Raw genomic sequence first — 27,183 nt, forward strand, 5'->3', positions numbered from 1 at the left:
CACGGGACTCAGAACACTCCCAGAAATTAGAAGGTTTTTTGAATTCGATACCTATGGCCAGAGCCAACCAATCACCTACAAACAAAGCATGCTAGCACACGTACAAAATATGAAAAAAAATACTGTGGCTCGTATTTGCAAAGAACATTGTGAACATAAATCACAACTTATAAAGCCAAGGGAAGATGTCAGAACAGTTAACAAATGTTCCTTGTCACCTAAATACTATGTTGATTGGCTCTAAGAATACATGGATCCGTGGTTTTCAGTTAGGCTTGCATGAGTTAGCTGATCATATTTAACAAAATCTGCCAAGATCTTTTTGTACCCCATAAACAAGCTCCCAAAATGTATATCAGATAATTGCCTCCTTTTTTTTTTCTTTTTTTCTTTTTTTCTTAATGAAAGTCTCTAGCAGTCAGGAGATTCAACAGTTCTCTGACTATTCAGACAATTGAAACATGATTAAATATATGTATATTTTCTGTGGCATCAGGGTTTTTTTGAGGCTATGGATATTAGGACTCAGATGTGTGATGCTTGTGTGATCAGCAATACAATTCTATATTCATGAGAAAGTAAAATATGAAGTATAGTGTAAAGTAGCTGTTGTATTCGTGCTTTATCTTGAAGCAGTAATTGAATAGCTGCTAACTGCTGAATTCTGAAGAAAAAAAAATTGTCTGTATGGTTCCTTGGCATTCTTTTATGCTACAAAAGTTCATCTATCCATCCTAATTTATGAAATGCCTTCATATTTTCTTCTTCCAAAATTTGACCAAATATGAATCAGAAGTAATGTCTTTATTATCGTGTGCTTTATCAGAGGGGAAGAGGCACTGAATTTCCATGAATTCTCATTGTTGTTATCTCTTTGAATATGCAGCCCAGACAAAGAGCCCTTTGAATGTAAAGAGGAGTGCTAATGCTCAACTATAGGTTGATGCTGAACTCTTACAAGCATGAAAATCCTTCTCACATTTCAGTGCACGCAGCATCTCTGGCTGCTAATATACAATAAAGAAAGGTACAGTGAAGCCCTAGCACCATGGAAAGTTTTTAGTAGTCTGCTGAAGGTGCCATTCATCATGTTATTGAGTGCCTTTGTGATCTGATCAGCTTCCTTGACTCCCATTAAAATGGAAAATAAGGTCTGCATAGGTTCAGTACCTTATAGGTCACCAGAAACTTGCAAAACCTGCATGTCCTGAAGGTGCCTGACCTCCTGTGGAGGGACACTGTGCTTGGGCTAATTTGTCCAGGACAACTTTATTGGCTATTTTCTTCTTGGTACTTGAGCTACTTCAGCATCAGCTCAGATGTTGCTCCACTATACTGTTCTGCCGGATGTAGACAAAACTAAATCGTGGTGCTTTTCCAACAGGACCTCTATCCCAACACACCTTTGTTGCCTGCAGTATTTCACAGGAAATGTAAACAGCCTGCCTCTGCCTGGAATTCAGCAATAGCCAAGTTCCTGGCAAAAATATTGACAAAAAACAAAAGCTCCCTGTAGTCACAGAGGGTCTCATACAGCTTAGGTTAGATCTATGGCCTTCCAAACTGCTGCAGGCTGAGAGAATTGTGGAATTTGGCTCAGCTGGGCTGCCTCCTTCCTGCACCAAAATTTCAACACAAACATAAAATGAAAATTTCTTTCTTCAAACATACTTAATTGCTTTCAAGTTTTGGCACTTCTGTTACTATTGAATTTCCAGGGTGTCCCATGGTAATGATTAGAACTAAGCAAATATCTCAAAATATTTTCCGTAAAAACTCCCTTGAATAAAACATTGAATAGCCTTCAGCTGTGTTCACACCCCTTTCATATTTGCTTTCTCTGAATATTCCAGTGACTGATATATGGGCAGAAATGTTAACTGAAAAAGCAATTTTTAAGGGAATGTTGCAGAGCATTTATGGAAAGCAGATTTTTAAAACCTTAAGTATGGATATAATAACCAAATGCAGTCTAATTGAAGCAAAAATACCAGGTGATTTGAGTCCACTCAGGGTAAGTAAGCCATCTGTGTTCAAAACAGCAAAGATCAGTTACAAATAGGTATTTGTCCACCATGAAAACCAAAAATTAGAAGTAGATAAAACTTAGGAGGTTCTTAACGGTTTTTGAAAAAGCCGCTGAGCAGCTTTTTTTTGCCCAGCTCCTGTTGACAAAATACCTTTGCATATTTGGTCATAATTCAAAATAAAAGTTGGATACAGAATAAAGCTGAAAAAAAATAAAGTAATTCAAAGTTAATTATGAACAAGAGAAGAGACTGAAGAGAAGAGAAGAGAGCTCATTTGCTTAGTTGTTTACTAGGAATTAGCTGATTGGCTTTACTAATGATACAAGATTCTTGGCTGCTTCTTCAAGATGTCATTGACAAAGAGAAAATTTTTGCAAATTTTTTCATATGGCTCTTCAACAACATTAGTTTTGTTTTGGAAGATGTCAGTAAGAACTACATTTAAAAATCTATAAACATTGTATGTCTAATTTGCATCACTGACTAATATGTACATAAATCAGGTGAGATCACAAACAGATGACCAGTCGTGGCATCCTTGGATGTGTAAGAATATATAGACAACTCACTTTATCAGTTGCATTCAAAAAGGATGAACAGTTTTAAAGTATGGTCTTTAAACTCTCTATTTCTCTGTCTCTATCTCTCTCTTTTTTTTTTCTTTTTTTTTTTTTTTTTGGCATTTGAAGCACTTATCCATTCTGTAGCATGTTCCAGAGAGAGATAGCTTTTCTAGTACAGAGAACCTTAGAAAGATCTGCATTATTCCCCTATGAGTGCAAAAATATCTTCATGCAATATCTGAAAAACCTCATTTAAATGCTCTGTGAATACAGCCCTTCCCAAAGGCCAGGATGTATTCATGTATTTTGGATGATCTTCAGCTAGAAAACTGTGCAGCTAATGCACCCATCTTACCACGTAAAAGATTTAAACTAAAAAAAAAAAAAAAAAGTAAATGAGAGAGAAACTGAAAAAGCCAGCCTAAAGCCTCTAACCCAGATTCATGTTTTTAAATAAAGATGGTCTGAGCATGTGAGTATGTGCTTATTACCCAATTCCAGTAATGGCTCAGGTTTGTTCTTCAAAAATGAAGAGTCCGAGAGTATCATCTTAGGGACAGTTACTCTATATTGTACCTTTTAACCATTCTAGTAAAATCATTTAAAAATATCAGAATCTAATGACAATTTCAAGGGGGGAGAGTGCTTTGGTTTTTTTTTGCAGAACAATGAATGGAAGGATTTCTAAGTTATGAATGGCTATTACAGGTGCTTTACCCAAGGACTGGCCAAATTCAAACTGAGACTAGTTATCAGGTTATTAAAGACCAAAGGCTACCAGATCTTAGGTAGGGTGCATAAAAAAACATACTTCAGTTTCCCTTTCCTTTCTTAAAATATAATTTGTTTACCCTACTACCATCATAATCTAAATGAAGTCATGTCTTTCTTTTATTAATAAGACAGCTATTTTCTGAGAGTCTTAAATTTTTCTAAATTTTCTTACCACAAACACTGTTCATTTCTTATCCTAAGACTGATAACAGGGTTTCTGTAAAAATGAACATTCATGATCAAAGAGCAACTCTGTATCATAAACAAATTACAACAACTGGGCACGCTTTGAAATAGCTTAACCTAATTAAGCTCAAACACTTTCACAAAAGCTTAAAAAAAAAAAAAAAAAAAAAAAAAAGATTGTAATTGGAGCTCCATTCAGGTTCAGCTGACTTCATATTTTAAGTTTGGGGTTGTTGTTTGATTTTTTTTTTTTCCTTTTAGAGCTTTGCATAAGCAAAACATTTTGACAGTGTTGCCTTCCTGGGAAGAATGTTGTTGATGGTGAAAATTCAAATTTCCAAATGAAATGCCATTCTAATTGCTCACTTCTACAGTCCTTTTAATTCACATGAAGTGTGCATGCCAAACACAGATCTAACAGCATGTGACTATTTCACAACCGTGCATATCCAGTACTCATGTGCAAACCAGTAAGTATAATGGAGTTCATGCCCATTGTGTGCTGGAACATCAGTAACTCTGTGTGCATATCCGAAATGCATTTTTCTCACCAAACCCATTTAAAAAATAAGGGTTTGGTTTTGAGGATTAAAATGGAAGTCCCTGTGGCGTCATCTAATACCACTGCCTTAAACTGTTTTGTCTTAAGCATGTTCAAGGGTAGCACACGGTATGGTTTCAGCCACGGTATGGTTTCATCATTTTTGGTGCATGTTGTTGGTTCATTCATTCATTAACATTTAAGCTGAGATAATCAGACACTCAGATTTTGGAATCTAATTTATAATCTCACTTTTTATTGCCATTTTTAAAATGTTGCATAAAACTTTAGTTTATAGGTTATAAAACACCAAGTTACCAGGATTGATCACCTCCTTAAGTCTGATTCTAGGCCAATATATGACAATATTTACAATTAAACTTTTACTAGTTTTTAATGTCATAATGAAAATAATTTTCTATTTGCACGGCTGTAGAATTTTTTGAATGCTCTTCTTTTTTTTTTCTACGTCTGTTCTGCACTCAGATACTGAAATACAAGCTGTGATTAGTATGTGGATAAATGTCTGTATGAATACCTCATAACGTGTATCTATCAGGAATACTCATGGAAAAAGAATTTCAAATTCATTCTTATAATCTACTCCTGGTATTCCTGCATAACCTTTAACACAAACTTACATTGTTTGCATATCCATGCTTGTAAAAGTTTACTATACCAATGATTACAGAAGGCCTTCATTGGAATAAATTTATGTATTCATTTTAACAGATATTTGTATTCTTAAATGCACAGTTCCTCCCTATTTATTATTTCTTTTCCATTTCATGAGAAGAAAATCCACAGTGAAATTTATTTTAATAATTGGAAAGTATTAGAAGTGCTATGCCAAATTACCTGTAATTATATAACCTTCTGATTCTGACTGTGTTTAACAGATTAAATGTTCTGTCTTTACAACTTTCAAGGTTAAGTGCTCATAATGGGACATGCTGGTGAGTAGGTCATATAATCCACAGCAAGTGGTACTCAGGAAACCAAATGGAAGATAGTTATTAAAATCTATAACATACAACTTTAATCTAGCACTCAAATTATAAGGGAACCACTTGGAAAGAGCTAAAGGCTATTTGCAGGTTCAATATATTCATTTTGCTCTCAACAGTGATCAAAGTTTGGAACTTCACATGTCTTGGACTGGTGTAAGAGCTAATTTGGAAGAGCTGCAAAAATTCTACTGTTATATCCCCAAGCTACAGTGGTTTCGTAATTGGAGTCTCCTACCTGTGAATGAGCAGCTGCTTGCATTACATATCTCTCAGTAGCTTTACACCATTGTATTTGTAAGGGTTAAAAGTCAGTGAAGTGAGTCTGAACACTAAGACAAATTACACTTCTATTTTTTACACACAGTTTTCTAACTGAAATAGTTCTTTTTTAATTGTTGAATATTACTTTAAATTGAGATGCAAGATTTAAAGTCTATTTGCAGGGATGTTTCAGTCACTGTCAAGATCTTCAGATAAGTTTCTGTCTGCCTTTGTTCCACATATTTTACTTCTTTATCTTTAATTTTCATTAGTTTACTGATATTTTCTTTTCCTAATCTACCCTGAAAGCCATGTGAAGTCTATAATTCAGGTCCAAAGCCTCCTTAGCCTTGGGGTAGCACATTAAAAAAGAGGATGGTTTTCTTTTTTCCAAAAAGGCCAACCTTGTGTAACTATTATACTGAAATAAGTACACTGAAAGCCCTCTATCAAAACAACCACACCATTTTTGCATTGCTGTTTTTCCTCGGTTGGTCCTTGAAATGACCTTGGTTTAATTACCTGCATCTCAATGAGTGAATCTACATAGAAAGTGAAGGTTAATTAATGAAGGATCGTTTCTGACTTTAAACCCATCAGGCAGTGGCTGACAAGCAAGTCTGGTCCATGCAGTATTATCCTATATCTCATTAGAAATGGTCAGATTGATGTGCTAGCCCTGGTCTAGAAAAAGGAACAGGACAGTTTGTTAATGAAGAGAAGTGATGGTACTCTTGCAAAAAATTTGAAAGCCTGTATAGGAGTCCATAATTACCAGTGTTGTTGCGATTCAACTTCTTTAACTAGCTCTTTAATTTCAAAAGAATTTAATTTACTCCTTTTAAACTTACCAAAGTTTAAAGTCTGCCACTTCGGCCAAAACTAACCACAGAATTAGATCCTCTGTCATACATTAGTGTAGCTGTCACAAAATCTAGTCAGGTTGCATCACTTTACCATTGGTGGCTACGAGTATTCATACCTTTGGCCTGTGCTTCTAGACCTCTCCTTGCCAAGGAGTGAACAGCTATATTTTAGAGCTGGCTGCAGCTCTGTTAGCATTTCTCATGGTGTCCAGCAACATATTCACAGCCATGGCTGACCCAGCCTTCCCGTTAGGATGGACCTTCACATGTACTCAAGAAAGCTATTTTACAGCTCTATAAAGGCACGAGGAGAAAAGTAATGAAGTAAACTGAGGAGGGCCTTGCTGTCATTCTGTCATTCCTGTAGGTAAATCCATTAAGTTAAATAATGGTTACTGTCAGCTACAGCACGTTGAGCAATGTGCCACAGTCCAGGCCTCCTAATCCACTACTTCTCTTGTATCCAGTAAAGCAAACTGTATTACTGTGAAAACTCTTTGTTCGTTAAAGGTTTTAGGGTTTTTCCTCCAAAACCAAAAAGTAGGTTATTGTGAAGATGACATTGCTATGAATCTTGGAGTTACACCAAGTCTTGAACAGTGCGATGCTTATTGTGGGGCAGCCAGTGGGAGCTCTCCTAGCAAGGGCTGAGCTTCGAACAGGGCGTTCATCTGTTAGCTCACATGGCCCTAGCCCACATCCTGCAAATATTTGTTTATTAAACTGTGATTTTTTTTCCACAGAGAAATGTAAAGCCTGACAGATATTCTGCAGTAAATCATAAGTCACAGCAAATATCTTGATTACATAAGTTATTGTCTTAGTTGGGCTGACTGTTTTTCATTTGTTAAATAATCTGTTGGATGACAACGTACTGATAATCTTCATGGAGTAAAATACCCACAAAGAATATCAGTGGCCAAAACAAAAATCCAAAAAATATGGCTTGGAAGAAGACAGTTTCTCAAAATAAGCAGCTTAAACCAAAGTCCAGAAGTTTTACTGAGAGCCCTAAAAGCCCTCTGTACTTAGGCTCGTAAAGAGACAGACATACACCACACATAAATTTTTTATTTCCAATCACTCGTGCTGTCAGTATAAACTAGCATGTTCGTCATTTTAGAAAAACACTTGCAGTTTGTTTATTTTGAGGTCCATGGTGGGGAATGTATTTTTAAGACGATAAACACAGTGTCTTACATCTGGCTGTAGCTTAGTATGATAGAGGTAACTTGGTCATATGTCACAGGGACCTTTTCAAAACATAAAGTGAGACTCAGTTTACACAGAAGGTCTTTTAATAGACATTTGCAGAGAGATGAATTACACCTGCAGTGATTAATTGCACTCTTAATAACACATTGGATTGCAGAGCTCAAACCAGAACCTACTCAGACAAAGGATCTTACTTTTAAAAGGCTTTTGACTGGGTTTACAATACCCCACTAGAATAAAGAGCAGGAAGATTTCTAGGCGCTGTACTCAGATCAAAGGGATCCAGCTTCATCTATGAAACCATCTTTGGGCATCTTGTGGTGCAAAGCAATGATGTTCTCCAAATGAGATCACAAGTTTTCCTTTTAACCTGGGAGTCAGACTGTGTCCATACCCACCTGCTGTGTGGACACTAGGCAAGTGTTTGCCAATTTTTGCTTCAGTGATAGTTTTCCAAATCCAAAAGTGGTCAGAGATGCAAACACTTCTTATGTTAGTGAACAAAGAATATATCAACACCAGAGGTTTATTTGCATGCATGTTTTGATTACATTTGAACTTGCAAACATTACAGATTGTGGCTGCCTTGCAGTTTGAGCGGAAAACATTGTTTCTTTGCTTTAGACACATTGCTCTTCAGCACTTTGTAACTCCTGTTTTTACAATCTTCCTTTCTCAGTCTTAACCAGTGATTAAGAAATAATGATGTTAACGAAACAAGTCTGAAAATTTTCATCTTTTTCATCATCTCCTTTGAAGGTTTACATAAAAGAAGGTAGGACTGAGCTTAGATATAAAACTTTTCTTTAATATGCTGCATAAAATCATTTTTCTGAAAAGATTTAAATGCTAAATTACTCCCACCTTTTCTTAAGTAGAAAATGTCTTGTGAGATCATGCTTCTCTCTTTTCTATAAAACATGATTTTTCTATATGCAGAAATATTAGGAATTGTTTCTGTTTTGGGTAAGTGCCAGAATTTAACTCCTCACACTTTTATGTTTTCAAGTACTGAAAGAAAAATGATAATAAAATAAAAAAAAAAAAAGTTTTCTGTGACTGAAACAGAGCTCATTTACCTTTGTAATTTTCTATTAATTTACTACTAGGATTCATTTTGCATTTAATTCAGTCCTCTAATGGCTTAAAACTGTGTCTTTGGTCTTTACACATTTGTGGTCTCAGTCGTGTCAAGCTTTTTCATCTACTTTATGTTCATTTATTTTAACTTTTAGTGGTCTTCTAGCCAATTCTTTATCCTTTTTATTACAAGAGCATGAAATTTTATAATGCCCTAGAGCTTTGTTAGTCAGCTGCTACAAGGTTCTTAACCTTAGTTAATTTATTCTTTCACTTTTGACTTCCAGATATGGAGCATGCTTTAATATTTTGGTTTTGAATATGAAAGCAACTTTTATTAAGTAGGTTTACTGCATTAATAGATCTTTATTTCATTTTATAGTAGTGTTTAGCCATACAATATATCATTTTACATAATGATTTATAATTTTGGGCAATATAATTTAAACTTTTCTATATTAAAATGTTGCTAATATAAAAATCATAAGAGCATTATGTATTTTTTCTAAAATAAATCCTTATAAACAAGCATAAATATATTCTTTTTCATTGTAAATCCAGATTTTTGTTGTTATTGTTTATATTAGCAAATCCTAAGCAATGGCAGTTTGCTTATGTGCAAAAAAATAAAAATAAAAATAAAAAAAGGAAATACCACTAAAATTGTTATCTGCTTTAATTTTACATGATTATTCTGAACATATCTTGTAGCCCCATCCTATGACATAATGCTGACTGCTCTTGCGATTTGGGTAGTCCCACGAGGATTCATCAAATCCCTACAGCCACATTATTATCCAAGAGTTTCATATTTTTATCTTTCAGGAGTAATTATTAGCATTCCCAGCCTTAGAGCAAAGCTTAGAAATATAAATGTTCATCTCCAACTTGAAAAGACTAATCAAAAACAAAGTATTAAAAGAAAAAAAAAAAAAGTATTAATTTATATTTTTAATTCCCCCTATTTTAAAGCAGATCTTCAAATTCTGTGTATCTTACGTTATACCTGGAGTGGGACCACTGTAATAATTATCAGTATCAAACCCATCAGGAGGAATTCTGAATTCAGTTGGGAACTAGATTTGGACCTACTTTGAAATCCGGTGAAATGAAGGCAAAGACTTCATTCTGTTACAGACTTTGGGTTCTGACTTAGGCTGTAGGGCCTGACTTAATGACCAGTCTGGAAAGATTTTGCTGTGAAATTCAACCTGCCTGGACAAATGCCAGCTTCTCCTCAAGCCCCATACACCATTTTTAAATAGTATCAATTCTGCTGTACATGCCATTGTGTCAGCCTGTGCAGCTTCTATCTGTGGTTTACTAACAGGGTTTGGAGATCTGGACAGGAGAAAAATAAAGCTGGACAGGAAAAAGTAAAGCTAAAGAGCAGAAGATGAAGGTGATACTAATGAAATATAAGATATTGTTTTACCCAAGTTACCCAACATGTACAAGCTGGAGACTGCTAAATTGAGGCAGAGAGACAGGCTCCCTACTCACCAGAGGTGAACACACTCCTACGTATGCCTGAAAGTGCAGGGCAAGAGTTGCTTTGCTCTGTGGATCCCATTAAACCAGAGCCAGCAAGTATGGAAACAGCTGGTGGGACCAAGCCTGGAGGGACATGAGAGAATTGAGTTGTTCGGGGAAAATGAGCATGATCTTGAAGTTCAGTGTTTGGCTTTTTTTACTTTGCTTTTGGGACAGGATATAGCAAGAGGCTAAAATATCAATTTTATGTGCTCCTAAGAAACATGCACATATCCTGCCCCAAATGTTTAAGCAGGAGGGGCTTTTAGCACTGCAGAGAGCATTACCACTACACTGCTTTTTGCTTTGATGAAAGAGAGCTGATGCAAAGGTGAGACCATTTTAGGAAATTAACAGCAAAGAGGAAAAGAGTTCTCCTGACATGCACTGGCTAGACCTACGATAAACAAAGTTGTCTGTATTATTACGTTTTCATACCCTTTGTCTTATACAAATCTGCATTAATCTGTAATTTTAATAAAAATGCATTTTCATTTCAAAACAGATAAGAGTGCTTCCTATAATTCTCGTTCTCAATGTGGTATAGTTGTTATTCCACCTACATTATTTACTTGTGTGTTAAGTATCAAACTGACTCCAATGCTTTGGAGTTTCATTTCTGTTCTACCGGGAGCTAACGTTTAATGTGATTTTATATATATATATATTATATATATATACGAACACTTCTTTGTCAGGTAGAAGCTTTTAGTCATCCTGACATGAGGCTTTCATACAGCAAAAATATTACTAATACTATTTTGCCTCTAAAGTGCATTTGTTATCAATATGCACTTAAACTAGTGATCAAGAGTTGGTGGGAGAGACACCTGCTCTGCATTTCTTATCTTTTTAATACCTTAGGGATACATCACTTAATAATTTAGTGCTAAACCATTTAGCATTTTAGCCCATCATCTCTTATATTACACATAGGATTTCAGTAATGTCTGATAAAATTATGTGTTAGCTGCCTTATGTGTGTGTAAAACTTAATAAGTCTTCTTCCCCCCCTCAAGTTTAATAACTGATTTCTTACATTTATGGATGTGAAATTTTATTGCTCATGGATATAGTTTGAACCTAAATCTTCATATCTTATAAATTGATTTTTAGTTTCCTTTTTGACCTTATGAATTTCAATCAGACATTGACCTCTTGTTGCTCATGAATCTGACTGATTTAATGCCATATAACAATAATACTGTAGAAAAGCATTATCATAAGAGCCCACAGGGTTTGCTGAAACCCATAACTAGATTTTGGAGGCCTCTAGCAATAATAATTCTTGACCCAAGACTATTCTCTAATGCCTTCATCCGTTACTGTTCTGGACTGGCCAATCCTTGTTTTAGTACATTCAAGGAAAGTGGTGGAGACTCCCAGGAGAATAGGAGCTAAAACTGTATGGAGAAGATAATGCTGAATATACTCCAGTAACATGAAGCTTAGGAAAGATCAATTCTGCCTGAGATCTGTCACGTTTTGAAAAGAGAGGGAAAGACTATTTAAAAGGAATCTTTTGTGGAAAAAAAAAAAAAAAAAAAAAAAAGAAAAAAAAAAAAAAAAGAATATTTACTTAGTGTTTAAGATTTTTCAAAAAAAAAATAAAAAATTAATACTAATTGTCTTACTGGAATGTATTGTTAATCTTCAGTCTATCATTATGGCTGCAACCTAAATAGAGGACTTGAATGATTACTGCTTTGTTTGCTTGGCTGTGCTAATTTAATTTAATTTAATTTAATTGCTTATATGCTTTGGTTTACTGAATAACTGGATGTTGATGTTCATTATTCCTTATTTAGAATCTTAAAGGGAAAACAAAAGTGTGAAGGACATGGGACTGTGGCATTATTTTGTGAATGCTGCATGTGACTGACTTTGGTCATGGATGTTTATTACTATATTTACTCTGTGTGTACATATATATGTATATGTGAGTTTCATTTATTAATTGATTGTTAGGAAATAAGCAGGGAGTCAGCACCAAAAATCTAGATAAAACTACTTCTGGTAAACAGGGCAGGGGGTTAAGCAACAATGCATGAGCTATGAGCTGTGAAATACTCCTTCCAGGCTCCAGCCAAAATTATACAGGTGTTTCAGCATGACAGGGGGCAAATAGATCAAAAGGGCTATAATCAGTTAAAAACTCCTTCTGTTCTAAGGTGATGGCCAGTTTATCAGGGATTTATTTATGAGGAGCAAACTGACACAGTCACTGTCTTGGAGGGCTAGAGGATAACAGGTCTCAGCACCCAGCATTAGGTAAAACTTAGGTAAGAGAGAGAACGCTCACATTAAACCTTTTCTTTTATGTTTTGTTATGTCTTTAAGTTTAATTGCAACTTCCATGACTTTATGATAAATGTCTGGTTGCTGTATTATTTACTGATCTGAGTGCCTGAAAGAAGTTGAAGATAGACAACTGAATTGGGCTGCTTGCATAATATGTTTAAGGCCCAGCTGGTGTAGCCAAGACCTAATGCAGCAGAAAAGTCTTAGGACCTGCTACAGAGAAAGGCAGAACATGCACTCTAACTAGAAAATACGTATCGCTCTTCATTTTGGTTGTAGACTAAGATCCAGAATTCATGTAGCTTGGGAAAGCCTAGAATTGTCTGATCACTTTATGATGATCTGTGAAAAAAATCTCCAACCACAGTGTTTCCTGCAGGATATGTGCTGACCTGGTCCCATCTATGTTATTTATGTTTTATTTTACTCAAGCATATACATGTGGAGGTACTCTTGTATTACAGCTATCAACTGTTGTTTCATGTAGGAAGATGAGAAATGGGAGGTGGTCCTATACATCTCATTAAGCCTAGCACATCCTCAATGCTTTGTATTTAAAAATTAATTAAAAGTGAAGACCTCTTCATGGCAGTCCAAAAACACGCTGGCACAGAGCCATGTCTGTTCATCTTTCTCTAGAGAACTAATCTTTGCATACTGATGGCACAGGACATTGTTGACACATCTTATCTGGTTCGTATAACTGTCTGACCAACTTCCCAAAGCTTGCAATGCAGACTTTAAGGTTAAAACTTGCATTCCCACAGTGTTATTGAAGCTGCCAGGGCTTTATCCAGTCATCATTTATACGATGTAAGGTATCAAATGAAGGTTGAAACTAGTTTTAAATAAAGGATGCCAAGTGTTCTTTGAGAACCAAAAGTTAGACTAGATGTAATCCAGCAGTGAAATCACACTAGCAGACTTCAGATACTTTTTTCTTTTTTTTTCATATAAACAGCACAATGCCACCTCTTCATGCACTGGGCAGTGAGTTTTTTAAAAGATAAATTTGTGTCTGATATACTAATATTCAAAGGTTTCCAGATTAAACATATAATAAAGTAGGTGAGTCGTTTGAAGTACAAGTATACAAGTGGAGCTATATGCTACTGCTACCCTGTTTAGGATGCTAGAGTCAAAACCCAGCCAAGCCATTCTGTTCTCTTATAAACTAATTAAATTATTTATTGTCATATAAAGTTAACAGTTTTCTGTATTTATTCCAGCTTGTGTTGATTTCTGATATGAACAAGGCTCTTTGGTCTTTGCATTTTTATCTAATTCTCTCAACATTGGCAATAATTTTGCTGTTTCAAAAACTGATCTTATTCACCTGCTGCTAAAAACACGTCATGTTGAATTACATACCCTGCACAGGGTATATTGTTGCAATTAGCAATTACAAAATATCACAAGAGAAGTGTACAAAGGCTTGGAATCCAAATTTGTAACTGTATGTAATCATGTCCTAATTTGCTTAAGCATGTGCCAAGTAGTCCTGTTCATTTGTACATGCTGTTTATTGATCTGTGTTCACAGATGCGATAATTTTACCTGGAAATCTGGAGCAGTGTGATGCAATCGTAAAACCAGAATTCTGTATTATGTCTCCAGTGCCCAGCATTTCTGGTTGACTGCCACCCAGCCCGCCAGAAACACAGGGCCTAGGGGCCTGGCATGAACCATCTGAATTCAGTGTGTGTGTTTTCTCCAGTAGAAGATTGATGAAGATACTTTTCTGAAGATGCTGAGTTTGAGTCAACTCCTGTCCATGGTGAAGTATCTCCAAGGTAAGATTCAACTGATGTTGGAGGTACAAATTAGCTTCCCTCCTCCTTACCATATCTCCAGTAGCATTCCCAGGTGTGACAGATGTCCCCTTCCACATGGCGAGAAAGCAGCTGTGGAACCATGTAACTGCCTTCAGGATGTAGCCAGAAGAAATGCAATTTGAAATTAACCCAATGTAGGAATAAATGTTTTTTAGTGAGGCTTCCTGGACTCACCAGAGTCCATCTACCACAGAGGTGTCTAGCTTCTCTGTTGGTGTAGCTGCGGGAGGGTCACACAAGGGCAACATCCCAGCATCCTGCTTTGGTAGTGGGAAATGGAGAGCTGTGCAGATGGAGACTCTGCGGGAAATGCTGGTCCGAGTGAGGATGGATATAGGCTCAGGGAAATTGCCATGTTTGAAAATTAGTCCAGAGCGTGAGGACTTTTTTTCCCCTCAGTATATGTAGTGCACACAGAAATTACCCAAAGAGTGGTGTGTATATATGTGTATAATAATTATTTTATTTATTATTATTATTAAGAAAAAAAAAAAAAAAAAAAAAAAAAAAAACAGAGAGAAGGGAAGGCTTCCCTCTGTTTTTTCTTAATAATAATAATTTCTTAATTTCTTAAAGGAAATAATAATTTCTTAATAGGGAAGGGAAGGGAAGGGAAGGGAAGAGGATTTACAATGCTTTCTTGTTGCTGTTCCCAGCCAGTGTCTCGATACAATACTGAATAGTCAGTTACTGGGGATTATCAGATATTTCTTCTTTTTTGGTTCTCTAGCAAGTTGAATCTATTTTGATTTCTTGGTGTCCTTTCTAGTTATGCTGTATTACTCATAACTGCAGCGCAGTGGTAGCTGCCAATACAAATTTAGTCTTTTCTGTTTATTCCGTACTGTCCTGTCAAAGCAGATAAGTCTGCTTTGCATTAGAGCTCAAAAATTTAATTGTGGGAAAATGATGAGTCACTCCAGCTAAGGTAAACCAATGTCTGTGTCAGAGGACATTCTTTTGATGTATAAAGCAATGATATGGTATTAGGGCATGAGCCAAAATCACTAATTCTCACATAGAGGTGTCATTTAAATTTCCCTGGGACAATGAGGCTTTTTGAACCAGATATAAGATTGATTTGGGGTCAAACTGGAAAAAGAGAAAACCACAAGAGGGAATTTTCCAAGCTTAAATAACAATTCAAGCCACCTACTTCTGAACATCTAATGAAATGCTCTCAAGAGACTTATTTTCCTTCATATTGCCATGAGATTTGGAGATGGTAATGAAACAGTAAGAGACCATCTCTGGGAACCAGGAATGTGATGAAATTGAGAGGAGCAGAGTCAGTCCACCGTTTTGAAAAACTTTGTGGGAATTGTGCTGCAACCATCATCGAAGGCCATTTCTGTCTCCTCTCCAGGAAGGAGAGTGTGTGCAACCCTATGGCTGGCATTATATACATGTATTCTCTGGCATCATCCTCCATTGCAGAGCTGCATCTCTGTTCATTTTAAGAGTTACAGCAGTCTGAATAATAGAAGTGATATACCTTAGGAATCAGAGAATTGGGCCTTCTACTTGTCTGGATGTGCTGTATAAAGGAAGGACTTGTATGCTACGGAACCTCAGTCCTGGTGGTTAAATGGGACTTATATGCATAAAGCCAGATTGGCAAACAAGTGTAAGAACCCAACAAGAAAAACTGGAACAGAGTGCCTGAATACATAAATAACTGAAAATCAAACTAATCAAATTTCCCTCTACATTTTCAACTTAAAAATCAGTGATTCCAGCCCTGGTAATCAGTTCTCTTTTAACAAGATTTAACAGTAAATTGTTTAAATAAGTCAAATGCTGTGGTCATATAAACATTATATTGCTCGATTGCAGCATAGCAGTACCCACATTTATAGAACTGCTTGAAAATTCCAGTCAAGCTGTCCTCTGGTGCTCTTCCTACCTCAGACATACTTGGAATTCCCTCTTTTTTCCAGGTTGAGTGCCACAGTCATCAGTCTTTCAATGAGTCCTGGAACCATAGCTGTCATCTAGTCTGGTTTGGGTGCTTGTATTGAATATGTGTTGCTGAGCTTCATTTGCCTTCCCTTGAATTCTGTTTTGTTGAAGTAGACCTTCTCAAAGACAAATGTAGCAAGGCACATGACTAAATTTTCTGCAATATTTCTCTGTGATACAATAAATTTTCAGCAGAAGAAATAGCAGAAAATGAGCAGAAATGCATAGGGAAAGCCCATGAAGGAATGATAGAAATTAATTCAAAACCTTTTGTTCAGCATAATTTGGACAAGACATAATAGAGTCCACAGTTTACAAGTGAGAAGTAATAAGTGAGAAGTATATAACTGGTAAAACAGCACTCAATTAATTTACATTTTCTGTTGCATCTTTATGGTGAAACTCAGCTATGTGTTAATGGTCCTCAGAAGAATCTAGACAATGCTGATTCTCTACTTATACTTCGTATTAAGGGTAAAATTCACCATATTGAAGAGGACAAGCTTAAGATCTATGCACCCACTTAGTACCACTTATCCCAATTTTCACTTAACAAGGGCGTAAGTAGTGTATACGTCTGGATTGTCCTTCTGCACTAAAGTGAATTTTCTCCCTAGTAAATTAGATTGGTCTGATGTGTGCTTAAAAGGAAGAAAATCTTTGCTTTCATGAGGGGTTGTTCTGGGAAATTGCTGCTTGACCTATAACTTAAACAAAAAAATTCAGTTCTTTAAAATTGCTTTGACACTCATGCATGGTGTATTTACATGATTTACCATTTGATCAAACAGCAAAGTTGAAGTAATGGAGCCCATCAATCATGAAGGGGAATGAAGTTTTGAAGGAGCTGCTTGTTCCTTTGCTTTTCAGATCCTTCCTGTGGATGGATTTTTTTAATATACCCTTTTTTTTTTTTTTTTTTTTTTTTGGTGTTTGAGTAAAATTGGTATAGAGTGGGTTGAGTAGCATCATAAGACCATAAGCATATCCCTCTGCAGAGAGCACAGAAGAGTGGAAAGTAGTTATATATTTAACTTGGATGTGAGTGAGATAAACATAAACAGGATAATTTTGCAAGCCAAGAAGTCATGACAAACTTAAATTAAATGGAATGTCTTGTGTGCATGCAGACCTACACCAACTTTTCTGTGCTCAGTTTGCTACCAAGATAGGTTAGACCCACCTGGGTGTGCATCTATGTTATTTCGCAAGTCCGGCAATTGTACAAATACATATTCACCCACATAGATGCAACTATACAGAGCCCTCTAGCTTCTGACTTTAAAATAGGCAGCTAGTTGGACGCATACACATTAGGGCATGCAGAATACCTTCCTGTGGCCTCAAATGCATGTTTTTATTTGCAGGAACACAGGCACTGCAAGATATTCCAGTCACAGTTAATGAAGTCCTTAATGAACTGATGGGCCTGTTTCTTATCTCACTTATGCCAGATTTAAACCTATGTAACTCCATTAACTTGTTGAGTTGATCCTAATTTTATATAAGTGTAAAAAAGACGAGAACCAGACGTTTTATGTTCTCATTATCTAAGAGAATACAAAGTATGAAGTTCTTAAAGACCTTTTTTCTGTTTTCTATCAGTTACACAGAGCCTTATGCACTCACCCACCTTTGACCCTTCCTACTTTCCCTATGTACCAGTTTCTCCAGCTACTTACTGTGTTTTCCCACAGTTACACTGATCATGTAACTTTTGATCTCATTGTGGTTTTGAACCTCCTGAAATGAGTTTTCTAAACTTTATTCCTAGTGAGCATATTCCTTCTCACATGAATCAAAACTCTGCATTCCTCATCGTTTTCCACAGAGCCCTCTTCTAACATTCCTAGCTTTTCTCTAATGGAAAGAAATTGCCAGTACTAAAATCATTCACATAACATGAGTGTAAAGTTGTGGAATTGAAGACAAAATCTTTTCCCACATACAGTTTAACTTTGGTAATGTTTGATCTAGTCCTGTTCTCTTCAGCTCATTATGTTGAACTTTCTCTGTCTCCAGTAGTTTACCTTCCACGTGAACTCTGAATTGAAATATCAGTTTTACTCCAAGGAGACATACTCTGTGTACACAGAGAAAATTATTTCAGATGTTTTGTTTAACTTTTACTCTGTTTTGATATTGCCCTGATATGACTTACAATGTGGCAATGTACTGTACATTTCTGTCTTCATAGCCTAGTTCAAATACCAGCATGAACCTGATCTCCAAGAAATTCAAGGCAATGATTTTTGTGATAAGCTTACGTATCAGCTACTTTTGCCAGCTTACTCTAAGCATATACAAAATTGAATGGAAGAAGTGGCCAGAAATGCAACAGGAGCCCTAGTGAGACATCTGAAATCCCAAAAGCATGAATCTGAGCTGACCTACACCATGTTAGCACTGGAGTAATGCCTCTGACTTTGATGGAGTCACTCATAATTTACAGCTATGTAAGATCAAATATATAGCCCAGAGAACAGAAATGTTAACATGGATAGTCTCAATCAGGGAAGGGATGCTTATTCTAATGGTACCTCCTGTCAGTCAAGTCACAGACTAGATGTCACTTATGAGGACAATGGGTCACCCTATTTCCTCTATTCTGAATATGATTAAAAATATAAAAATGAGAGTTCGAATGGAAAAATGAACTATTATGGAAATAAATAGGAGGACTGAAAAAAGAAATCAGAAAGGAGAATGAAAGGCAACTGCCCTAAACAGCCCCAAACCAATTACCTTGGGCTTAGCAGAGGGTGAGGTGGTTGTCTGAGCAGCTTGAAATGAACCACATTACTCAGCTGTGTTGCAGTAGTCATTTCCTATTTCATTCTCCCAAGGCTTATGCAAGGCTCCTCCAGAAAGTGCCAGGTTTCTGCCAACAGAGGCAACAAGAGCTCCAGGATTCCTCTGCAGCCAAAGCCAATGTGCGATGAGGGCAATCCCCCTCCAAAAGTCGCATATGGTGAAATCAGACCAAGTCTGTGAGAACAGAGCAAAGGCCACCTAGGAAAGTTGTGTCAGATATGACTAAATAAATGCAGGGTTCACACCATCATTGAGCTGGTGGGGAAAAAATTAAAAAAAAAAAAAATCAGAAGGTTAAATTCTGAATAAGTGATTTTTTCCCTTTTGTGGTAGTCCTGCAGTTTGTTTGACCCTTTATATTCCTTATAATAGTGACCAAAGGTTCAAGTCAAGATATGACCCTTTGTGATAGCTCATGCATAAAAAAATAAATAAATTTAAAAAATAATTAAATAAATTATGTGGAAAAGAAAAGAGGACCCAAGTTTATCACTCACAAGCTTCAGGGCACTGTTCCTAATTGTGGACCTAGTCTGAGATGTGCAGATAGCTCACATCAGTTTAAAGGTACATGAATTTTTCTCCCTGTCATAGCCTTATGATGCCAAAAAGGCCTGCAGTTTCAAGTCACTGCTCATCTGATGGGTTTCATTTCTGAAGTCCAAAATGAGATGCCTCTGCTTAAGGACTGACTATTCAGAGATGCATCTGGAGTCCCACAACTGCTCCTGAAATCAGTGGGAACTCGCTTTAAGCACCTTTGTGATACAGTCTTGGGTCTCTCCTACTGGAATCTTTAAAATTGAAGATACCTGGAAGTTACAGGGCACTTCAAAAAAAGGTAAGCTAGAGATGACAGTGCTTTTTAAAGCACAACAATACCTAAGTATGACAAATAATGTAGAAGTGCTAATACTGTTTGGCAATTTCCTGGAAGGTCTGTGGAGTGGAAATTCTGTTCATTAACTGATGCTGATACCTCCAGAAGTCATTTCAAATTGTTTTCCAGAAATAAGACTTGAACCCAGATGGCAGAGGTGAACCCGTTTTGCTAGCCTCCAACAAGAGATGTTATAGGTTCAGAAACAATATTTATATTCCCAAATCTCTCTCTCTCTCTCTTCCTCTCTCTCTCTTTTTTAAGCTTATTAAAATTAAAAGCATGACCTGCCACATCACATTACATCAAAACATGATGTAACTTCTTAATTTAAAAAAAAAAAAAAAGTTTTAATTTATGATGTTGCATTATGCCACAAAAAGCTTTTGTTTTCCCCAGAGTAACTATAAATTTTTTACAGCGACTGTTTATCCAGTACCTTTGGCAGACTGAAACAGTGAGCGTTGGCAAAAAGCAGATATTTAACAGCTACTGACGAACAGCTTATGAATCACCAGGCTTGAATCCTGGCACACATCTCCCTGTAGGTACCTTGCTGAAATCACCCATCTTCCCTTCAGCTCCTTCTAACTGCAGTAACATTGAGTAACTGACTGATCCCGAACCACTAAACTTGATCTACTTTATCCTTTCAAGCCTTTATATTTTTTGAGGAAAGTACTCTTGCTGTAAAAGTGCCACTGAAATAACATTCCAGGAGCACAATGTCCAGCACTGATTTGCCACTAATTCTGAACAACCCAGAAAAATATTTTCATTATAACATTTGACATTAATTTGTTTTTCATTTCCAGATAGAAAAGGGATTTGCAAAATAGGTTTACCTACACATTTATGTAGGTGAGGGGAACTGAGACATAAGCAACGGAAGATGTCATCAGTAAAGCAGTAAAGCCAAAAATAAACAGGTCCTTGTCTGCTCTGCTGGTCCACGTATCTTCCAGATGATGAATTCATAATGTTTGGCTTCTTGTTTTGCATGCTTCTGCAAGGCAAGCTGGACTATCCACGAAAGGCTGTATATTTGTTGGCCTGGATCTCTTACAGTCTGTTTACTTGTCTGGTGCTTTTTCAGGGGATTGTTCTGACTAAAGCAAGGGAAGTTCAATGGAACTTGAGAACAAGGACTACTTGTCCGAACAAGGATTTTCGAGCCCTTGGTTTCCGAACAATTGCTTTATAGGGTGGACTGTGTACCATAAATCTGTAGCATAGGAGTATGGTCATATTGGCTTAACTGTCTTACTAAGACTGGACTTATTTCTCATACAACTGATAAAAGTCATAATGCTGTCAGTCCTTGGTATACTAGCTGTACTCAACTTTTACTGCTTCCTAGTTCCATGATCCATAGTGCACATACGGGGTATAAAGCCTTCTTAAAATCATAGCCCCTTAACTAAAAGCTTTTTCTGAGAGATAGTGTTGTTTGAATTATATTGAGGACCCCAAATAGCAATTGCTCTTGGGCCACTGCCTTTGAAATAGATCTATTTTAGGTAGATATTCCTCTTTTGAAGGGGTACTTCTACCCCTATTTATGAGCCTCAGTGTTTGTACCAAATAACCTAACAGTGGAGTCAAAGCTCCCTGAGTATTTTTGATGTAAACGCACCTCGATGATCTTCATCACATGCAATGTGTTGGGTGAAAAAAGGGCATTTTTTTCACCGTTATGTAACTGTTGTTTTGGGTGCCCTACTGAGAACCAAACCAGAGGGCTACGACCTGTTTTGCATTAAAATCCTAGAAGACTGTCTATTTTATCTCAGAGTTGAGTAGGGGAAAGCTCAAATCTAAACAAATGTCCCTGGCTCAGGAAGCCATTCCTTGTGTCATTTCTAATAACAAGCACCTATTACATTAGTAGCATCTCTCCCTGTGACAGATTGGTGAACTAACCTGGATTGTTTTTACTTGAGATCAAGTCTTCAGTATGGTTCAGTGAACGTGGTGCAAACGATTGCACCAGCAAAACTGTTAGAGCACTGAGTCTGAAATAAGCTGGGGGGCTGTTTAAAACATGTTTGTTAACCCTCTCCTAAAATGCAGTTGACACAATACACCCTAAGACAGTAAACTCTACCAGTAAGAGCATGATGGAAAAGAGAAGTCTTAGGTGAAAATGTTGGATGAAGCTGAACGAAAGACTCCAAACTGTCTTGTAAATATGGAAGGAATTATCTTGAAGGAATCTCCTGTTGACTTGACATAAGCGGTTTCATGTTTTATGGCATCTTACATTATTGTTTAAATTTGTTTCAGGAAAGAAACATACTTTTTAAGGTCAGGCATACAGATTTGTTAGATGCTAAGACACCTGAAAAGCAAGAATACAGATTGTAGGATGAATATTTTACAGAGTAATTATTTAAATATATTCAAGTATGAACATCTTTAGATCCTAAATTTAGTATTCCTGAAGAATATAATCTTACAATAAAATCTAGCCCACTCTCCTATTGTTCATACCATTTCAATTTTTTGTTTGAATTAGCTGTTTCGAAAATTTGTTTTTTGATTGTTTATTTAAAGTGCCCCAGACATTTTTTATATTTTTGCCCCATCTTTAATTATTGGCATAGCACTTGCACATATGTTGATGATGATATGTCTGAAGTTCTCAAAACATGATCGCACACCATGGCTGGTGTGAGAACCACTCAGATGTGATGTGCAGAGGAAGCTCCCTGTTTCCTATAGATCCCTTGCCTAAGCTGCAGGTTAAGAGCCTGCCTGGGGCACAGAGTGGCAACTCAGCAACTGCAAGATCCTTCAGCAGCTCTGCGTGGCTCAGGAGCACTCCGTGCATTGAGCATTCCCTTGGCTGGAGATCAGAATCAAGGCTGAGACACAGTGCCTGGAGGGGTCTGACTGAAAGCAATGATGGGTGTAAGTAGTTAAGATATAAGTAGTTGATAGGTCTGCAGATGCTGCTGGATGGAGGGAGTTTGGATTAATATGCAGAAAAAGTGAGAAATGAAGGGTTGGCTACATACCTTCATGTCTACATGCACCTTGGAAATTAATAGTAAAAAAAAAAAGTTATCAAGCAGTAACAGCTGCTACTGCAAACTCCTTAGTAACCTGGATTTGGGGAACCTCATTGCTGTAACAGATAAGAAATCCACTGGCTGCCATGAATTACTGGATTATGAATCACGTTTTCAGGTAAGTTCTCTAGATCTGCACACCAAGTTGAACTCAAATTTTAGGGTTCAGCTGTTTTGTTTAGGCATTGTAAACAACGAGATCTCTGAGTTTTATACCTCTGATTGTACCTCTCATACCTCTGAGCTTTATGTCTTGTTATATGGATAGAACAGGCACCTGCAGAAATGTGAGCCTGCCTGCATCTGGCTGAAAACAACACAGCTCAAATTTAACCACACCTGCTCTATTTAAAATCAGTAGTAAATGTTTAATACACTGAAATTGAGATAGGCTCTATTATGTTATGTAAAGATATTATAGAATCGCACAAAGATCTTTTGTTATTCTTGGCATCATGAAGCCTAATAAACAGCTTCAATTTCAGTTTTAAGTAGGGACACCTTATTGTCAAGTGTTGGCTGTGATATATTTATCAATAACCTTTTCTGGCCACCTGTTTTCCTGCACGGTCTTTGGTGTGTCCTGACTGAACCTTAGCTTGCTCAGCTGTATTCCAAGATTCTTACTCTGGATATTCTGCTCTACTATCCCACCAGGATTAATGTAACAAAGGCAAGAACTGAACTTCCTCTGTATGCATCATGCACACTTATTACTTTATATTATGGCCAGTTGGACAGAAGTAGATACAGCAAAACTTCAGTCTGCTGTGTGACCATTTTCTTGGAAGGTCCTTGTAAAATATTTTCAGGGCATTCACATGTTTCTAATACCATGAAATCAGAGGAATAGTGATGGCAGACAATGGGGGAGTCTAAAGAACAGGTCTATTGCAACGGGTGCACATACACTATTCCTACATTTCAACTCATTCAGACACAAGACACAGAAGCTTCTAATTCATCAGAACAGTGCTGAACACACAAATGACCACATGTGCAGCAAGGTCATCATTAAATATATTGACACAAAGATAATTCTGCAGTAAAATCATTACAGAATTGAAAATATACATGTGTATAACCCACTACTTTTAGATCTCACACTCCTGGATGGGGGTGTTTGTGCTGGGAGGTTATGGTACTGCTCATTGTGAGTAAAGCTAGAAGAACCTGAGCCACAAAACATATTATGTTCTGCTTTGTTTCTGGAGTGTTCAAAACTAAATCTGCGGACAAGACAAAGAGAAAAGAGCTATGAACTCTTAAAAACGGCAATTGTGTGGAACTCATGAGAAGTTGTTTTCCTAAGTGATTTATTTGGTTCATAAGACGATGTGGGTGTGAATTTATCCCATTCTCCTATTTTGAACCCACAAATTTGGAGATGCAGTCAATTGTCTGCTGTGAGGATACAGACAACAAGCTAATTCCTGCAAGTTGTGCTCACAAAATTAATGGCTGTTTAAAAAAAAAAAAAGAAAGAGAAGGAAAAAAAAAAAAAAAAAAAGAATGAAAGAACAAACAAACAGCCCATACTTCATTAAGTTGTCTCTAGCTTAGTTTGTCAGGGATTTGTCTGAATCAGAGTATATTCTTCATAAGAAAGCCTCTAAAACAGCAAACTGATACCCAGCTCCAGTTGCTCACCTACTTTTTTAGTTCTGTGAAGTAAAACAAGAATTTTTCATTCACCCAGTCAAAAAGTATAACCAAAGTTATTTCTCATCCAACATTTTGCTCTAAACCAGAAAAGGTATTTTTTGGCAGACCTGTTACCTCACACATGCTTTTCCTTTTGCCTCTTAGCCCTGCTTGGCTTCTCCTGCCCTTGTTTCTGCAGTGTACAACTGCTGCAGTTCAGTTTCCTGTAGCTCTGCCTCATCAGGTGCCCTCTCTGCATCAGTTTCAAGTAGTGTGCAAAGATGATGGAGATGGTGCAAAAGAGCTCCAAAACTTTCATATCTTCAGTATTATCTGATGTCTTTCTGGCCAGTAAGTCTACCTAATTTGTGAATATCCAGCAGGCATTATATCCTTCATAGCAGGTATTGTACATGTATTCTTAAATTTTCCACTGTAAAACATAATACTGTAGCCAGAGAATGATCACATACACTGTATCATGACCTAGGTCTAGGTTTTGTATCCCCAGTTTTCTGGAAGTAGTAGGTAGGAGTCACAGAAGAAATTCTAGTCTCAGCCCTCGAGGGTGTTAATCAAAGGTTTCCATGTGTACCCTTGTCTTATTTCTCCAATTTGTATCCCTGTTACCATGCCCTCCACTAACCCGAACTGAATCTTCCCTAACAAAAAGGCCCTTTCTCAACAAGATTAAAAGCAGAATACTTTAAGTAATTTGGAATACAAATGTGCAATGAAATATCAGCCTGGGTGATGCTATGAGAAGGAAGAGTGTACAGTATGCTTTATGTGCTTTTAGCTGTTCTACCCTACACTGCAACATGTGCACCCACTCTTGTAACCTTTACCGCTGTGCAAAGATGATCTGTCATTTCTACAAAATATATATATATACACACGCTTCCACTGAGGCAGCTTTGAATCCTTACTGCCCTCTAGAGAAATTCTGCTAGAAAAGCTCAAACTGACCGAGTCAGCAAAAAATGATTGCAGTCCTAATCTTAATGAAACCAGCTGCGTACAGTGTCTGTAACAAGATTTGTAGACACAGAAACGCACCTAAAAGACCCTTTTTCCCAAGCCTCTTACTATCACTTGGAGTTGTGGCCAGAGTTGAGCACTTACCCCATTCACTGTATAGGATAAGGATAGTTCAGCAAAAATCCAACTTTGTTATCCATGGATTTAAGTGAAAAAGAAACAAAGATTTTTTTTTAGTGAAATTACAAGGGCAAAAGCTACCTTATGTTCTCACCACCAAGGGAAGCTTAAATTATTTAAACTACACATCTGTAAGTATATGATTTTACTATTCACACTTCCATCCCATGTTAAACAAGGCAAGCCCAGTGGCAGTGGATGAAACCGGCAGTGACTGAGCGCAGAGTCATGCTGCAAGGCTTGAGCGAGCCCTCTTGAAGAGGCTGAACACCTCCTGCATGGGTAAGTGAGCTCCTAGAGGTACAACTGACCACGTGCACTTATAATTGCAATCCCAAGAACATCTTTTGATAAGACATAATTCTGTAAAATCAAAGCATCAGAAGACATGGCAAAAATGTATTTTACCATGCCATGGGAGTATTATTTCATCTGGTTGGGCCAACACAGGCAAAACAGCAATCGCAGTGCTAGCAGTGAGTGATAGCACAGAGCAGCTAAGAATATATTCAGCAAACCGAGATCCTATTTCTATGCTGACAAAAAAAAAAAAAAAAAAAAAAAAAAAAAAAAAAAGGAGAAAACATGTAAAGTGTGTGTCTGTATGTGTATCTTTTTTCCAAAACAGCTGAATCCCACTATCCTGCAGAATCTTATTCATTTAACAGGCTGTCAGTGCAAGTTCCTTTACATAGCTCTGCCTTTTCATGCCTAATGGGGTTTGCCCTGTACCAGACAAAGCCTATTAAACATGGCAGAGAAACAGATGATTTTAGAGGCTACTGGAAGCAGTGTTGACTGCCCTCTAATGGCATGTGTGCCATGAACACACTCCTGAGCTCCCCAGGGACTCCTGCCAGGATGCCAGCAGGTTACAGATGTTTTCTCAGGGCAGCTCTGTCCCAGGGTTCCTGGTATTCGCTGCAAGAGAGCTGTTCGTATCCAGAGCAAAAATGAAAATTTTGTATCATGCATTCAGTTTTTCAGGCCATGACGGCAGGATAGAGTTAGAAAACGCAGCCCAAAAGCAATGTCAGCACAGAGCAGACGTACAGTCAAGGAGGCCAACAAACTGAAGGACTTGCTTACTTGCAAACAAAAATTGTTCGGTGTGTGAGTACCAAGCACTGTGCTTTGCAGCTAATCTGTCAAGGGAAAACTTTAAATACTGACTAGTGTCAGCATTTCAATTTTTTTGATTCTAGGGGGGGAAATTCAAAAGGTTTATAGGATCGAGTTAAAACACCTAACTCTGAATGTATGCTGAGTCAGAAGTTTGCAACTGTTTACCCATCTGGTTTGCATGTGTGCAAATAGGTATGAGTTGGGCATTTAGTCTGGAAGTCTATTGAATAATTGTAAAAGCAACTGTATGTATAGAAGAAAATCACACACACCCCAAGCCTGTGAGTGAAAGCCAAGTAAGAATCATCACTCGGAGACCAAAAAAAAA

At 37.1% G+C, this 27,183-nt stretch overlaps 1 protein-coding gene across 5 annotated transcripts in view; it reads left to right on the plus strand.

Moving 5' to 3' along the window:
• LOC311445542 (uncharacterized protein) overlaps nucleotides 1-27,183 on the plus strand; it is a 260,556-nt gene that overhangs the window by 202,323 nt on the left and 31,050 nt on the right. The window contains exons 3-5 of one of the 5 annotated variants that reach the window (XR_014698497.1): nucleotides 8,126-8,221; nucleotides 13,903-14,153; nucleotides 25,910-26,292. Coding sequence is in view for 4 of the 5 variants with exons in the window: in XM_084537772.1 (XP_084393898.1) it covers nucleotides 13,903-13,997 (95 nt within the window). In the remaining variant the exon portion in view is untranslated. Of the gene's footprint in view, nucleotides 1-8,125; nucleotides 8,222-13,902; nucleotides 14,154-16,135; nucleotides 16,199-17,524; nucleotides 17,663-25,909; nucleotides 26,298-27,183 lie in introns of those variants that run through there. The other 4 variants (XM_084537772.1, XM_084537773.1, XM_084537774.1 and 1 more) reach the window with 4 other exon arrangements.

This window comes from Aythya ferina (genome assembly GCF_964211825.1).
Source record: "Aythya ferina genome assembly, chromosome: 16".
Classification (NCBI taxonomy): Eukaryota; Metazoa; Chordata; class Aves; order Anseriformes; family Anatidae; genus Aythya; species Aythya ferina.